The sequence below is a fragment of the Strongyloides ratti genome, scaffold srae_chrx_scaffold0000002 (assembly GCF_001040885.1).
Source record: "Strongyloides ratti genome assembly S_ratti_ED321, scaffold srae_chrx_scaffold0000002".
NCBI classification, from domain to species: Eukaryota; Metazoa; Nematoda; class Chromadorea; order Rhabditida; family Strongyloididae; genus Strongyloides; species Strongyloides ratti.
The window spans coordinates 212,652-230,304 of NW_020171510.1; the positions used below are offsets into that span (position 1 = coordinate 212,652).

The following is a 17,653-nucleotide window of genomic DNA, read 5'->3' on the forward strand; positions in this document are numbered from 1 at the left end:
ATTAAAATAAACAATAATTTCTACTATAAATTTTATTCAAAATTTTATTCGTTTAATATAAATTAGTAATTAGTAATTTTTAATTAGATCATTTTTAGTATAAATTAATTTGTTTATAGGATGTTTGTATTTGTATAGTAAAAAAATAAAAAAATCTTTTCGAAATTTATTAATAGTATAAAAAAATTCAATATAAAAAGAAAATTATAAGAAGTTTATATAAAAATTTAACAAAAAATTAATGTAAATGAAAAAAAAATTAAGGAATATATATACTAAAAGAGATCTTTTTTTTACATTCAAGTACTGAGACATGGTCTGGTATATAATGTTTCAAAACCATTTTTTGTATTATTTTTTTTAAACCTGTTGCATTAAGTATATTTTCAATTGTTTGTATTAAAAAATTTAATTTCTGAAATATGTATCATTTTTCAGTGTTAAGCTGTGTATCCATTTTATACTCTTCATAAAGTTCTTTAAAATATTTATCAATATTAGGATCAATGAATTCTTTAATATCAAAAGGATCATCGTCATAATGTTTTCTTTTTCTTTTATTATAATCGACAATAAAATTCATGATTTCTTGCCATGTTTCGACTTGTAACATAAAGAATTTCTAAAAGTAAAATAAATATTTAAGAAGTAAAAGAGAACAACATACATCACATCCTCTATTTCGAGCAGTAGAACAAGCAGTATATTCAAGACTAGCAAACGAACCAAATATATTTTTGATATGAACAGGAAAAACAATTTTTCTTAACTTTTCTGTATATAAATTGTTAAAAAAAATTAATCTGGACATTCTTGTTACTTCCTCTAAGACTGAATATAACTCTGACTCTATTAAAAGTTGATCCATATGTCTACTTTTTATCATTTCAAATAAATAAAATAAAGAATGACTACCAACTAATGCAGCATTTTGAACCTTTTTTGTACACTCCTCTCGACTATAATTATCTACCTCAATATAGCGAATTGTTTCTTTTGTAATAAATCCAAAACATCTAATAAACATTGAGAAAAATGGATTAAGATAATTTTTGTCAAAAGGTAATTTATCATAATCTTCTTTACGGCAATATGTTTCAATAAAACTTTTAGCCATCATTCTTAATGCATAAACTCTTTCTTCTGAAATATTTTCACAAATGTTAGCTTTATATAATGGAACGAAATTGTAAAAAATAGCAACATATGAAATTTTTTCAACAAGATTTTGATTTGACACTTTATAATTAGGGTCATAATCAGGATGTATAGCATAAAAAATAATAATTGCCATTAACAATCTTCTGCATTTAAAATTTAAAGGATGATCAAAAATTTCAGCCAATTCTTTTTCAACAGATTTCAAAACAACAGTTCTATCATATGCATTTAAAAAATTATCCATGTAATCTTTTAAAATCATTTGAAGAACAATTTCTAAGTTATCAAATCTATAAGGTCCATTTCCTCTTACAAGAACAAGAATTAGTTCAATAGTATAACCACATAAAGGAAATGAAGTTATTTCATAATTTTCAAGTAAATAAATCTCTAGAATATCAACTATAATCTCGAAAGGGAATCCAAACTGTTTTAGAGGATTTATAAGTCCATAACAATCAAGAATATAAATTAGATTTTCATATGTTACTTTTTTAACATTTTTGTTAGTACACACTTTATCTTTAAGCTTTGAAAGAACATATGTTTTTGTAGGAATAATAACGTTTTCGTCAGTACACACTTTCTCTCCAGAATTTTGAGAAACATTTTTTTCGGTAGAATGAATAATGTTTACATCAGTATCCTTTATCTCTTCAGAATTTAATGAAACATTTTTTTTGGTAGGATAAATGACAAATATGTCTGAATCAACTTTCTCTTCATAACTTGAAAAAACATTTTTTTCGGTAGAATTAAAAACTTTTATGTCAGAAGCGACTTTTTCTCTAGAGTTTGGTAGAACATTTTTTTCTGTAAGAATAATAACATCTGTGTTATCATCCTCTTTCTCTCTAGAATTTAAAGGATCATTTCTTTTGGTAGGAATAGTAAAATCTACATCAGTACCCGCTTTCTTTCTTGGGTTTGAAGAATCATTTTCTTTTGAAAAATTAATAACATTTATGTTAGTACCTACTTTTTCTCCAATGTTTGAAGGAACATTATTTTTGGTAGAACAAATAACATTCAAATTAGTGCTCCTGTTATCTATAGGAATTGCTGAAACATTTTTTTTTGAAAAATTAGTAACATTTAAATCAGTAACCTCTTTTTCTTTTGAGTTTAAAGGAATATCTGTTTTGGTAGAATAAATAATATATATGTTATTGTCCACATTCTTTTTATTTTTTAAAAGATTATTTTTTTTAATAAAATTCTTAAAATGTATGTCAGCGTTCATTTCCTTTCTAATATCTGAAAGAATTTTTTCTTTGGTAGGAAAAATATAACTTTTGTTAGAGTCCACTTTCTTTATAGGATTTGAAGAAACATTATTATTGGTAGGAATAATAAAATCTTCATCAGCACCAGTATTTTTTATAAGATTTGAAAAAACATTTTTTTTGGTGGAGTTAATAAAATCTACATTAGAACCAGTATTCTTCATAAGGTTTAAAGAAACATTTTTATTGGCAGGAATAAAAAAATCTACATCAGGAGCAGCTGCTTTCTTTCTAAAATTTGATGGAATATTTTTTTCCGTGTGAATAATAATATCTGCATCAGTACCCACTTTTTTTCTAGAATTCGTAGGAATAGTGTTTTCAGTTGGAATAATAAAATCTGCATCAGCACCCGCCTTCTTTATAGGATTTAAAGAATTATTTTTTTTGGTAGTAAAAATAAAATCTACATCAGTACCCATTTTATTTCTAAGATTTGAAGAAACATTTTCACTGGTTGAAATAATAAAATCTGCATCAGCACCAACTTTTTTTATAGGATTTGAAGAAACTTTTTTTTCGGTAGGAATAGTAAAATCTACATCAGTACTCGCCTTTTTTCTAGAATTTAAAGGAATATTTTTTTCGGTAGGAATAATAAAATCTACATCAGCACTATCTTTCTTTCTTTGTTTTGAAGAAACTCTTTTTTTGGTAGAAATAATAATGTCTACATCAGCACCAGCCTTCTTTCTAGGGTTTGAAGAAATATTTTTTTTGGTAGGAATAATAAAATCTACATCAGCCCCAACTATATTTACAGGATTTGAAGAAACTCTTTTTTTGGTAGGAATAATAAAATCTACATCGGTACTCGCCTTTTTTCTCGAATTTAAAGGAATATTTTTTTTGGCAGGAATAATAAGGTCTACATCAGCACCAACTATATTTACAGGATTTGAAGAAACTCTTTTTTTGGTAGGAATAATAAAATTTACATCAGCACCAGATTTCTTTCTAAGATTTGAAGGAATATTTTCTTCGGTGGAAATAATAAAATCTACATCAACACCAGTTTTTTTTCTAGGATTGAAAGTAGCGTTTTTTTTAGTAGAAATAATAATATCTGCATCAGCACCAACTTTATTTACAGAATTTGAAGAAACTCTTTTTTTGGTAGGAATAAAAAAATCTACATCAGCACCAGCTTTCTTTTTAAGATTTGAAGAAACATTTTCACTGGTAGAAATAATAAAATCTGCATCAGCACCAACTTTATTTATAGGATTTAAAGAAACTTTTTTCTTGGTAGGAATAACAAAATCTACATCTGTACTCGTCTTTTTTCTAGAATTTAAAGGAATATTTTTTTTGATAGGATTAATAAATTCTATATCATCACTAGCTATCTTTCTAAGATTGGAAGTAGCGTTTTTTTTAGTAGAAATAATAATTTCTGTATCAGCACAAACTTTATTTACAGGATTTGAAGAAACTCTTTTTTTGGTAGGAATAATAAGGTCTACTTCAGCACCAACTATATTTACAGGATTTGAAAAAACTCTTTTTTTGCTAGAAATAATAAAATCTACATCAGCAACAGTTTTCTTTCTAGGGTTTGAAGCAATATTTTTTTCGGTGGGAATAATAAAATCTATATCAGCACCAGCTTTTTTTCTAGGATTGGAAGTAGCGTTTTTTTTTGTAGAAATAATAATTTCTGCATCAGCACCAACTTTATTTACAGAATTTGAAGAAACTCTTTTTTTGGTAGGAATAAAAAAATCTACATCAGCACCAGCTTTCTTTCTAGGGTTTGAAGGAATATTTTTTTTGGTGGGAATAACAAAATCTATATCAGCACCAGCTTTTTTTCTAGAATTGGAAGTAGCGTTTTTTTTGGTAGGAATAATAATTTCTGCATCAGTACTCGATTTTTTTCTAGAATTTAAAAGAATATTTTTTTTGATGGGATTAATAAAATCTACATCAGCACTAGCTTTTTTTCTAGAATTGGAAGTAGCGTTTTTTTTAGTAGAAATAATAATTTCGGCATCAACACCATCTTTCTTTCTTTGATTTGAAGAAACTCTTTTTTTGGTAGGAATAATAAAATCTACATCAGCACTAGCTTTTTTTCTAGAATTGGAAGTAGCGTTTTTTTTAGTAGAAATAATAATTTCTGCATCAGCACCATCTTTCTTTCTTTGATTTGAAGAAACTGTTTTTTTAGTAGGAATAATAAAATCTACATCAGCACCAGATTTTTTTCTAGAATTGGAAGTAGTGTTTTTTTTATTAGAAATAATAATTTCTGTATCAGCACCATCTTTCTTTCTTTGATTTGAAGAAACTGTTTTTTTAGTAGGAGTAATAAAATCTACATCAGCACCAGATTTTTTTCTAGAATTGGAAGTAGAGTTTTTTTTAGTAGAAATAATAATTTCTGCATCAGCACCATCTTTCTTTCTTTTATTCAAAGAAACTTTTTTTTTAGTAGAATTAATAAAATCTACGTCAGTAACTACATTTTTTCCAGTGTTTGAAGAAACATTTTTTGGTGCAGGAATAAGAAAATCTACATCAACAGCATCTTTCTTTCTAGACTTTAAAGAAACCTTTTTTTTGTTAGGAATAATAAAATCTACATCAGTACTAGTTTTCTTTCTAGGGTTTGAAAAATCGTCTTTTTTAGTAGGAATAAAAAAATCAGCATTATCTTTCTTTCTAGGCTTTGAGAGAACGTTTTTTTTTAAAGGAATAATAAAATCCACGTCTGTGTCAGCTTTTTTTTTACGATTTGAGGAAATATTTTTTTGGGTAGAAATAATAAAATCTACATCAGTACCAATTTTCTTTCTAGGATTTGAAGGAATTTTTTTTTCTATAAGAATATTAGAATTCACATCAACAACCGATTTTTTTCTAGAATTTGAAAAGACATTTTTTTTGGTAGGAATAATAACATTTGAGGAGTCGGCTAAAAATAGTAAAATATTGCATTAAGTATATTTAAATATTATATGTAACTTACCTTGTTTCTTTTTATCAACTTCAAAATCCTGAAAAGATATTTTCTTTTTTCTTCCTACTGATTGTTTGGCAACCAAGACTTTTCTATTATCCATTGTAATTGCATAAAACTTTGAATCAAAACAAGTAGAATCAATTAGTACAGTTAAAAAATCTAGAAAAAATAAATTATAAGTAAGACATTTATCCAAAAAAATTATTAAAAAAATTGTTTAAAAAAATTCGTTTTGAGAGATACTAATAGTTTATAAAAAATTTTTTTTAAATAAAATGTTTACTTTTTTTAGACAAAAATATCTACTTTTGTCAAAAAAATTAAGAAAATATTTTTTTCTTAAAAAATTTTGAATAAGGAAACAAAAGAGTAAAATAGTAGAAATAAAACGATTAATAAACAACAACTGATAAGAAAGTCTATCGTATCCGTAATAAAGAGGAAGCAATAAACGTTATACCAATCATACAGTACTCAAAAGTAAAAAATTTTTTAAAAATGATTTCTACAATTTTTTTTTGTTATTTGTTTATTCATCATTTTGAAATATTTATTTTCTTCTTAATAAAAAAATTGTACGTGATGAGAACAGAACTGAGAATTTTTTTTCTAATCTTTAGCTTTTTTTTTCAATTCATTCTTAATTTTTTATCACATAAGATAAATTCTATATCAATAAAATATTATTTTCAAAACATATTTGAATTTAGCTATACATAGCAAATATTTTTAAAGAGTTTGCTAACTTATTACTTTAGGATGATAATTTGCTTTTTTTAAACCAAATAATCAGTTTAAAGTGATAAAAAAAGGTAGTTCAAAGCGATATAAAAATATTGTATATAAAAGCTTAGTGTGTAGTATAAGGCCTTAGACATAATTTTATTTTAAGCAAAGTGTTAGAAAATGGTATATCTAAAACTAAATTCTAGTGAAAATCTAGTATTATTTACTTATTTCAAATTAATAAAAACCAGTTATCAAGTTATTTAGAGATACGTGATGAGGTCTTTCACAGTCTCTTGAGTTAATTTTAAAATTGGCAAACCGCATTTTCCTCTAAATTAATGTTTTTTTCAGCTCTAGTTTTTAGGTTACACCTATTAAAATTAAAATTATATTAAAAAAATCTATTTAAATGATAAACGTACTTTAAAAAAATTTTTTTTATTTATTAAAAGTTATTAGTTATGATATTTTTTATGTGTAAATAAGTTATAATGTTGTGCTATACAATTAATTATTATTTTAATTTTTTATATGTATAAACATTTTAAGAAATATAAAATCATTGTCCTTGAAACTTATCATTTAGTGAATACTGTAATAGACAAAAATATGTCTTTCAAACAAATAATCAAACAGGAGAGAAGATGTAGTACAAAAGAAATTAAAACATTATAAGTTAAAATTACACAAACTGTTTTTACTGACCAAAATATTTTAAAAAATAGAGGAAATTTAGAAACATTTAAAAATAAATATAAAAGAAAACTTTCATGAACAAAATATAATTTATAAATTTTTTTAATTTTTAATTTTAAAATTACAATAAATTGTTACATATACTAAATATTTATAATAATTATTTGTTACATAAATAACATTAATATTTTAATCATTTTTTAAATTGTCTTATTTTAAAAATAAAAAAATATAAAATTATTTAAGTGAAAGAATTACTATGTAATAATATTAATTTTTTAATAACTTTACCTACAAGTTAATTTGTGTTATACTATTTGGCTAATTTTAGCATTATGAAAATTTAATTGCAACTTTAAATGTTGAAACAATTAATTATTTGAAAATTTGAAATAATATAATGTAAAACATACATTTTTTTAAAGATAAAAAAAGTTTACATTTATAGTTCTTTTGTGATTTCAAATTTTTATATTACTAAAATAACCAATTCAGTCGATAATAAAACTATTTTACATCTGAAGTTTATTATAATAATTTGAATTGATCTTAAAATTTTTTCAAGATTTTAATTTTTTTTATTAACAGTATTAGAATCAATAAAGTAATTTAAAATTTCAATATTACGTATTTTAAACTATAATGTTATTAAAAAGTATTATAGTAACTGTGACCATCTTGTATTTCTGTAAATAATGCATTTGTAAGATATACAATTTTTAAATATTATTACATATTTTAAAATTAATATTTTTGATTTTTGCAAACGATTATATGTAACGTTACATATTATATAAAAACTATACTCTTAAATATAAATGTAAAATATTTGTCAAAAAAAATTATCTTATTTTATAACCCAATAATTTTGGTAAAGTATTCAAGGTTAAATTGGAATAATGAATCATAGTATTAAATATATTTTAGCAAATGCAGTAGGTTTTATTGTTTTGATAAAAATGATTTTTCTTAAATTTTAAAAAGATTTAAATGAAAAAAAAATTTAAATATTTAAGTTAACTTTTTTAAAATTTTATTTGGAAATGTTCTATGAAATATATACAAAGTTTTTATTTTGGAATTTTTTATGTATAATAAAATTATTTTTTAATAAATCTGTGATAATAATGGATTGAGTATAATTAACTTATTATTATTAAATATTGTTAAAGATTAAAATGTAAAAGAAAAGTATTTTAAAATATTGATTAAAATTTGTTTTATCTAAAAACTCAATATTTAAACACTAGTATAAACCCATTTCTAATTTTTAGATACAAATTTCAAATTTCTTTTTATTTTAATATACCAATTTTTAAAATAAAAACATTAGTTTAATTATTTATAAAACAAATACATTACACAAAAATTTTTAAAAGTATTTTAAATATAAAGCAAATATCATTAAGTTTTAAATTCAGTTAATAACTAATTTTTTGTGTTACATATATATTATTAAAAAGAATATGTTTGTTAAATGTGTTTGAAAATTACAGCATTATCTTATTTTATTGAAATTAATAAATGTTAAAGTACAATAATATATGTATAAATACAGAAAAATTATCTTGTGAGAATAGTATATAATAACTTTAATTTTATGGAATTATTTTTATAGAATATATCAGATGATTTAAACAAGACTAAAAATTTTTACATGTATATAAATTGAATAAAAATTAAAACATAAATGTTGACTTTATTGCTAAGAGAATTTTGAATAATGTATTTACTAATGAAAATTTACATTTTAAACAATATTTTTTTTATTAATATACAAATTTATAAAGAAAAAAAAATAAACATAGACGGGTATCTATAAATAATGATATTCTTAAAAATATTCATTATTGTTGAGATGAAGTTTTAATAAATATTATGAAAGGTGTTATAAGACAATTTTCTTATTTTGTTATTTTCATTGTTAAAACTGATTTTTATATATTTTTTTTTGCTGAAAAGTTTATTCTGATATTTTGGATTTGTAGAATAGAATATTTAAAAATAATTTTATATATAAAATTTCTAAATTATATTGCTTAATAAATTTAAGAGTAAATGTGCTTAAGCATTTAATAATTTTTTATAATTCTAAAAATTTTATAAATAAAAAAGATCACTTAACTAGTGTTTTTTTTATTTATTATCTTTTTAAATTAATCATTTTTATTGTAATTGATGTATTTTAAAAAAAATAAATATTTAATTTATTGACATTTAAATAATAAAATTTTAAAATTTTGTTATATAAAAAAGTTTTTACACTTTCGGTCTGTAAATTTGAAACCAAACTAGATTGTTGCATACACGATGGTCCTTCCGAGTCAAAAATACTGCTTATTTCAAATGCGGGAGTTGCTTATTTTTTCCATTTTATTGAAGAATTTCAACAAGAAGTGCTTACTATTTTTTTCAAAGACATTATTGTTGATGTAATGCAATAAAGCAATGAAAAAGAAATGCTTCTATCCCTGTTTAATCTTCCTATATCTTGGTAGTTGTCTGATATATTAGTAAGAAGTGCGTGATGTATCAGACAACTACAGCAAGATAAATCAATTCCAATCAAGTTTCCAGATGTTGCAATAAAAGTAACGTTGTCGTTCGATTCAAATTATTCTCTAGATTGGCTTTTTTCAACAATGAATGGTAGGTAGTTGTAAGAAATCTGTGCTTTCTATAAACTTTTGCACATACATTGATTTTGTCTACAGTTCTTACGATAACCACAATCTTGAAACCATTTCTGGAGAAATAATTTTTTTTCAAAATTTTCAGCCTTTCAATTGGGTCTATGTACTCCAAAATGTCTAACAAGTTTTCTTTTCTTATGCTCATTATTATGGAGTTGGCTTTAAACGAGCACAATCTTAGTACTGTATAATTTTTTATACCCTTGATATTGCTTTTTTTTTAATTGGTTCTTCTATAAGCGATCCAGAACAGAAGACGAGTTGACAACGTCTAATATTATCCAAATAAGTAAACATTTTAAGTAATTTAAATTGCTATGATGTATTATTAGAAAATCTAAAATATTTTATACAAATTTTTTTAAGTTGAATAATATTAACATCCTTAATGTAAACTAAAAAATAAATATCTATATTTAAAAAAAAGCAAATTAATAGAAGATTGATGATTACAAATAAATTTCAATGAAGTTCAAATAAGAAAAAGTATTTTACTTGCGCTACAGAAATAAATACCAAAACATATTTAAAATTAATTATAGAAAATAGATAGATAAACTTTTTAGTAATTAAAAAATAATTAACCTATGTTAGACAAATTTAAACAAAGATGACACATTGTTTCTATTTGAAAAGAAGATTGGAAAATGAATTTAGTGATATGTTTTTAAAATATAATGTTGGAAAAGAATTTTTTCATTTATTACATCACGATTTAGAACGTTAGGAAAATAAAATTTTTTTATAATTAATATATTTTTAAAGATTTTTATTTCTCAATCAACTTTTTAAATATAAAAATTGACAAAAAAAATCATATACCTAATGATATTTGAAATAATATTTTGAGAACAATTTTATATCACAAAAACGTTCTGTTTTAAAATATATCTTAAAATTTATTGTTTATCTTAAATTTTGTACACATTCATAAATTTTTATTTTAATATATTTAAATTTATTTAGATTTAAAAAAATCTTTTTAAAAATTGGCTAAGTTTAATTTTACACAATTTACTGAATTATAGTCACTTTTTTTAATTTTTAATTTCAATAGTGAAGTCTTCTTTTTTTTATTATGTATAACTTTAATTGCTTAAAAATTTTTTTATTTTAATATTTCTCACATTTACATTTTATTATTTACCAAAAATTATTGGAGGAATATAATTTTGTTAAAAAAATAAATAAAGAATATTTTCTTTATATTCTACAAAATATTATCAAAAAAAATATTTATATAAAATATAACATATTTATAATAAAAATTTATTAATTTTTAAAACAATTGTTTCTATGGTACATATTTTTAACAAACATATATACCGTTGTTATTATATGCATTACTTATCTTATTTGATATAGTTCCAGCTAAAGTATTTAAGTCATTCATTATCATTGGGTTGTATACACAATTTGACATTGAACTTAAACTATTAACATTTCCTAAATTATTTCCATATGCAATTGAAATAATTTGGAAAGTTTTTGAATTAATAATTGTTTGACCAACATTAATAGCATCTGAATTTGGTGTTGAAGATGTCGTAATGTAAAAAATAAGATGAGGAATAGATCCTGATGTATATCCAGTACTTAAAAAGTTGTTATTTGTAGCTTGACCTAAAATTTGTGACAACTGACTTTGTCCTGATGATTGTGGTCCATCAATTGGATAGTATGTTGAATTAATAATATTTTTAAGCATACCTAATGATGTATAAGTATTGAAAGTTGGATTTGTTAACCATATATTATTGTCACCTGGTGAACCTGAAAGTGCAATATTAATATATTTTGGATTAATATTATATTGAACAAAAATGCTTGCTATAAAATTAGAAAATATTACAGCATAACTTGAACTTGGAACAGCACTAGAAGTATCAATTATTAAATAAACATTTGCTACATCTGTCTTCAAACTAGATGGAGTTGGAGTTGTTGTTGTTGTTGTTGTCATTGAACTTATTGGAGTTGTTGTATTGATTGGTGGAATTATTGTAGGTATAGATGGCGTTGGAATACCATTTTGAAGACAAAGTGTAAAACTATCACGTGTAAAAGGCGTTCCAGAAATATCGTTACCAAAGTACTTGATTAATAATGTACCGGTAGAACATTTGAATGGATCAGAATACAAATTATGTGTACAATTTGAACGTCTATAAAATTTAATATATTGTAATTCATTTGTATATGTATCAAGAATTTCAGCATATTTAATTACAGCACGATCGTTAATAACTTTACCAACAATTATATTGTAATCATTTAATGGTGTAGAAGTACTATTATCCAAATGTGATCCAATATAATTTGTTGAAGATGGTGTTGGAACATAACCAACATATATCTCAGCTCCACCAGTTGATTTTACTTGAACATAACATGTACCAACACCATTCATACTAAGTGTGTAAATACCAAATTCAACAATAGAAGAAACTTGATAAACATATAATTTAGGTCCTGATGTTATATTAGTATCTTTGTAAACTACTTTAAGTACTTCAATTTGACCTGATGGTGAAATAACAGAAGCTGATTGATATGTTGAATACATTGTAATAAAAACATCGGTAACAGCTGAATCAATATGGAAGTATACCAAATTTGAAGAGTTACATGTTCCAGTCATTAATGTTGGATTTCTTAATACACCACCAGAAAACATTGGAGGAATATAAACTGACATCAAACTTCCAGCTGTAGCTCCAGTTGTAGCAATGAAGTTACCGCCTGATGCAATAGTGTATTTTTGTAATCTGTTAGTAATAGGATAAGTAAAATCAACATTACATCCAGAATCTCCTGTTATGGCATGATAATAAAATTGTGGTTGTTTTTGAGCAACAAGTGTTGCAAATGCTATTTCAAGATTTAAATCTGATGGCATAGCACGTGAAACTGTGTAGAATATACTCTTTGCAGAATTTACTTGATGTAATGCCATAGTCATAGCATTAAATAATGGAATATCACATGCAGTAGTTGAATCTGAAGGTATAACATCAATAAGAGCAGCCTTAAAATCATTAATAGTAGTTGAAATTTTGAGATATGGCTTGTTAAATGAATCAACAACTACAATAACATATTGAGTAAACCATCCTTGTTTTACGGAAGATAAAGTTGTTGGTAAAGTTGATTGAATTTGTTTAATAGCTTTAATATTAAAACTGGTGTTTTCAATTACAAGAACAAATGATTTACCATATTGATTTGTGTGGTCTGGAGAATTTGATGTACATACTTCTCTTTCACAAGCAATACCTTCAAATCCAACTGGACAGTTACATGATTTTCTATCTTCAGATAATGTTCCATTATTTACACAAATTGGTTGATCACATAATTGTCCAGTCCAATATTCATTACAAACGCACAAACCATCATATAAAATTCCACCATTGCTACATGAAGTAAGAGCATTAACACAATGAGCAGCTTTCATTCTTTGGAATGTAAATCCATATTCATCAAAACCATTACTAAGAGAAGAAAATCCATTATTTACAGCTTGAGAATTTGGACAAGCAAATGGTTCAGACACAAATTGATATGCACATTTTATTCTTAATTGGAAGTTGGCAGCAGCGTACATTGTTCCATTGTAAAAATCGTAAATTTGAGTATTAACTAATGCTGTTGTTCTAGCAATTGATCCCATAGAAGTAATATGAGCAAACATCATATTTTGTGATGTACCAGATTGTGGATTTGGTGATGGAAAATCATCATGAACATTTGTAGAATATCCAGCAACCAATTGAATTTTTGATTGTGATTTAATTTGTACAATAGTTTTTCCTGGACTTGTAATTATAGCACTCCATTTTCCTGGTGGAAGAACTCTTTCTTCACTTGGATTTGGATCAAATGAATCCATGAATTTATGGGATTGGCACATAAATTGTTTTTTAGTAGTACAATCATCAAGATACCATGCTTGAGACATATATGCACATCTTTGCGATGGATTAGTTAAATTAACACCCATAGCCCAATTTGTAAAATCATTTGGTGCTAAAACTTGTGGTTCTAAAACACCTCTATCCCATTGATAACTTCCTAAAACTTGTAAATCATTGAGCCCAATCCAAAATGAACCAATATTTTGATTCATAAGGAATTTATTTTTCAATGGTGATAAGTCATCAATTAAAAATCCATTATTATTTTGACAATAAGTTTTAGCATCTGTCCATGACATAGGAGTAGAAACACTTGTATAACAATATTGTGATCCAAGATCATTCCAACCAGAAGGACATGCTCTTCTCATTTCGATTATACTCCAACCGGTGGTTGTATCTTGTAAAAGATATGGCATATTAGTAAGTGATGTTAAATTTGGCATAAATATTTGTGTTGAAATTTGACCTGGAGCACCATTAATAAAAAGTTGTGAATTTTGGGTATGTGAATCTAATGGATAATAAAGATAACAACCAGAAGTACAATCATTCATGACTTTTTTGTAAATAACACCAGATCTATAAAATGTTGGTATTAAAGTCAAAATATTTTGGAAATTCTTTGGGTCAATATCAAAAGCATCACCTTCTGTACTTTCAGAAACAAGTTTAACATTTTTAAATGTATCACTATTAGAATTACATGCATAAACATTTTTAGCAGTTGAAGCTATGAAAGAGTTAAGTTGAACTCCTTTAGAAGCCATGAAATCTGAAGTACGTGTTATTATTTCAGGAACTGATTCATAAGGTGGTGATGTTTGGAAATTAAAAATATAACCATAGTTTGTTGAAAGGTAAATAGCAGTTTCTAATGTTTCCCAAAATCTAACTGTATCACAATTTGCAGTATTTTGAAGAGAAATATTATACGCTTGACTAAATGCAGTAGCAATAGCATCTATTTGATGTCTTTTACCATTTCCAAGATGATATGTTTTTCTTTGATCATAACCGAGCACATTAAATTCATTAATCCAAAATCTTCCTGTTGAAGCAATATCTCTAAGCATTTCAGTCATATAGGTTTGAAGTTGTTGTAAAACTTGTGCATTATTATTTGAAACATCAAGAATAAATACCATAGATTTATTTGATGCACCAAAATCATTCTCTGGATTTGTAGCAATACATGTACTAAATTCACAGAATGTACCTTCAAAACCTGGTACGCATGCACAAAAATCTCTTTGAGGAGTTCCACCATTATAACATACTGGTGTTTCACAAACTGATCCTGTATACATTGGTGGACAAATACATGTATTGTTTAATGAAAATCCACCATTTTGACATGTACCTGGTGGAACTTGTGTTGGACGGAAGGCAGCACAATACATAGCACCAGCTCTTTGAATCATAAAATCATTATCGTCACGGAAAAATACAGTAAAGTATAATGTTTCATCTCTATGATGACAAGTATATTTTGGGAAATAAATTTCAAATTGACATTCATCTCTCCAAAGACCATTTGCAGCAAAACTAAGAACTTTTCCAGTATCATGACGTTCATAAATAGCAATTTCAGCAGAAAGTCTATGTCTTTCTGCTATTCTAGCACCATCTATATGTAATACCATGCTATTTTCAATACCAGCAAGTGGTTGTCTTAAAGGTGCATCATAATTAAGACCAGTTGTCCATCCCCAGTATAACTTTCTTTGTGGCATCATACTAGCTCTTTCTGGTGCAACAGCAGAATAAGCTCTAATAGAACAACGGAATTTTGGATCTCCAGAAACGAGATTAATTTGCCATTGACCAGTTTGAAGGCCATCCAACAACCATATACTTGTAAAATTCAATGAAATAGCTACGTTTGGTTGAACAAATTTACCTTCAGGAGATGTAAGAATAAGATCTAATTCTTTTCCAGAAGCAACAATAACAAGTCTTTCAAAAGCAGAATCAATTGAAACAGTACTATATTTTTGTTGATTAAGACATTCATCAGCATCATCTGCAAGCATAAGATCACTTCCATAATATGTATTATACATATGAGCATAGAAAAGATCTCCAACATTACTATATTGGTTACTTCCAATCCAGAAAAGATTACCAGATGATCTGGCTGAAACAGATTGCAAAGCATTCCATGCTGGTGTGAATAAATCAAGAGATTGACATTGTGTATTAGTTGGTTCAAGTTGGAAAATATAAATTGGAGAAAGAATAAAAGAATTAAATTCTATAACATTTTGTAAATATTCTGGATCAGATGGGAGAGCATCTGTGAAGACATACATTGGTGAACGATTTCCCATAATAAATCTATTGAAAGCATAATTCATAGCTGAAAACGTTGTATCCATACAATCACCAGAATTATCTTGAGTATTGGCTATGTTTAATAAAGCTGCTTTTAGATCTTCAATTGAAGTATAATATTGACCATCAAATGTAGAACCATTATTATTAAAAGTAACTAAACCAAAATTTTGAAATGCTTTTGGATCAGACTGGAATTTATCAGCTAAAACTCCTAACTTTGTATTAATTTGATTAACAATTGTACTTAATTGACTTCTAGCACGAATAACAAATACTGGTACTGAGTAATCTTTAGGGAAATTAAATCCAGAATCATCAGTACAACGAATATCTTGACATTGATCACCTGTATATCCTGCTTGACACATACAAAGTCCATTGCCTAAAGCTGTTCCACCATTCAAACAAATTGTCTGACTACAATCATTTCCAGTATAGAGACCTTTACAATAACAATATGAGGAATTTCCATTACTTATAATTGTTCCATTATTTTTACAAGCAGTAACAGGTGGAGATATAGTTGTTGTTGTAGTAGGTACGGGATTTGGATCAATTTCACATTTAAAATTAACAACTCTTCTAAAACTATTTCCAAAGAAATCATACCCATCAATTTTTGCGAAATAATCTCCTGTTTGTGAACAATGTAAAGCATTTAAATAATATTCATAGTTACAACCATATCTAAGATTCATTGGTTGAGGATGTGAAAGCATATTATAAGATTGATAAATTGTTATGGCAGCAATAGAACCTGGTGACTCTAAATTATGTGGATGAGCTGTAATAAGATTTAAAGTATTGAGATTAACATTTTTTCTAGGAAAATCACTTCTTTCTGGATCTCTATTATTTCCTGTATATTGAACAAAACCTAAGTAAATATTCATTTGAGAAACACCATAAACTTGAACATAACATCCTGTACTTGGAACATCTGATTCTGGATATATTTGATAAATACCTGATGGTTGTCTATCATAAACTAATATCAATCTATTTGGATCAGAATTATCAAAATTTGTTGGAACTACAGGGTATCCTGTAGCATTAAATAAAGTAGCAAATGGATTATATGATCCTGATGTTTGAATTTCAATTGAAAATTGAAACATATGGTCATCAATGAAAAGTGGCATTGTTTGATTACATGTTGGATATAAAGCAAAATCAATCATTACATTTTCAGGAGCACCATTAAAATCAGGTTTACTTGGCATATCACAAATTGGAAATTCACAATGAGCACCTTTAATAATATAATAAGATAAAAAAAAAAATTAAATTATACCTGTATATCCTGGAACATTACATCCTGTTGTAAAATATTGTTGGGGAATAGAGACACCATCATAGTGAGCAAATTCTTTTGAATTAAATAAATTATCATTCAAAGAAACTCCTTTGTCGACGCTCCAAGTATGATGAAATTTTTTTAATTCAGCACTATGTTTTAAATCATTATCATAGATTCGTGGAAATAATTGTTTTGCGTGTAGTAGTACTACAACAATACTCAGAAAAAGTAAAATGATTTTCATTTTAATGAGATATTGTATGACAAAAATAAAAAAATTATTTTCTTTTATATTAGTTTTTGAAAACTTTATTACCATGAATTAACAATTATTGTTAATGCATTGATAGTAAGTCGTAAAAATTATTATCATTTTGTGTTTATTAATTTACGACAGTATAAATTACTTGAAATACAGTTATTACAATCAGTACTTTGGTGTGATAAGAGGCAATAAAATTTATCAAAAACATTGTTAAGCGTTAATTACATTATATAAAACTGTTTAATCTTTTAATATGGTTATAATTTATAATAACTTAAAATTTTTTTATCTAAAACTA

General features: G+C 25.3%; 2 protein-coding genes across 2 annotated transcripts; both read right to left on the reverse strand.

The window, feature by feature from the left end:
- Positions 1-427: 427 nt before the first annotated feature.
- SRAE_X000104500 (Hypothetical protein) lies at positions 428-5,515 on the reverse strand (the record flags this gene model as incomplete). The annotated part of the gene is made up of 3 exons (XM_024648918.1): positions 428-622; positions 668-5,367; positions 5,422-5,515. The coding sequence occupies 3 exons, from the start codon at positions 5,513-5,515 to the stop codon at positions 428-430; spliced, it is 4,989 nt and encodes a 1,662-aa protein (XP_024498505.1).
- Positions 5,516-10,842: 5,327 nt separating this feature from the next.
- Positions 10,843-17,334, reverse strand: SRAE_X000104600 (Epidermal growth factor-like domain and C-type lectin domain and von Willebrand factor, type A domain and MD domain and C-type lectin-like domain and C-type lectin fold domain-containing protein; the record flags this gene model as incomplete). Its single annotated transcript, XM_024649029.1, has 2 exons — positions 10,843-17,042; positions 17,085-17,334. 2 exons carry the CDS (start codon positions 17,332-17,334, stop codon positions 10,843-10,845), a joined length of 6,450 nt encoding a protein of 2,149 aa, XP_024498506.1.
- Positions 17,335-17,653: the final 319 nt, after the last annotated feature.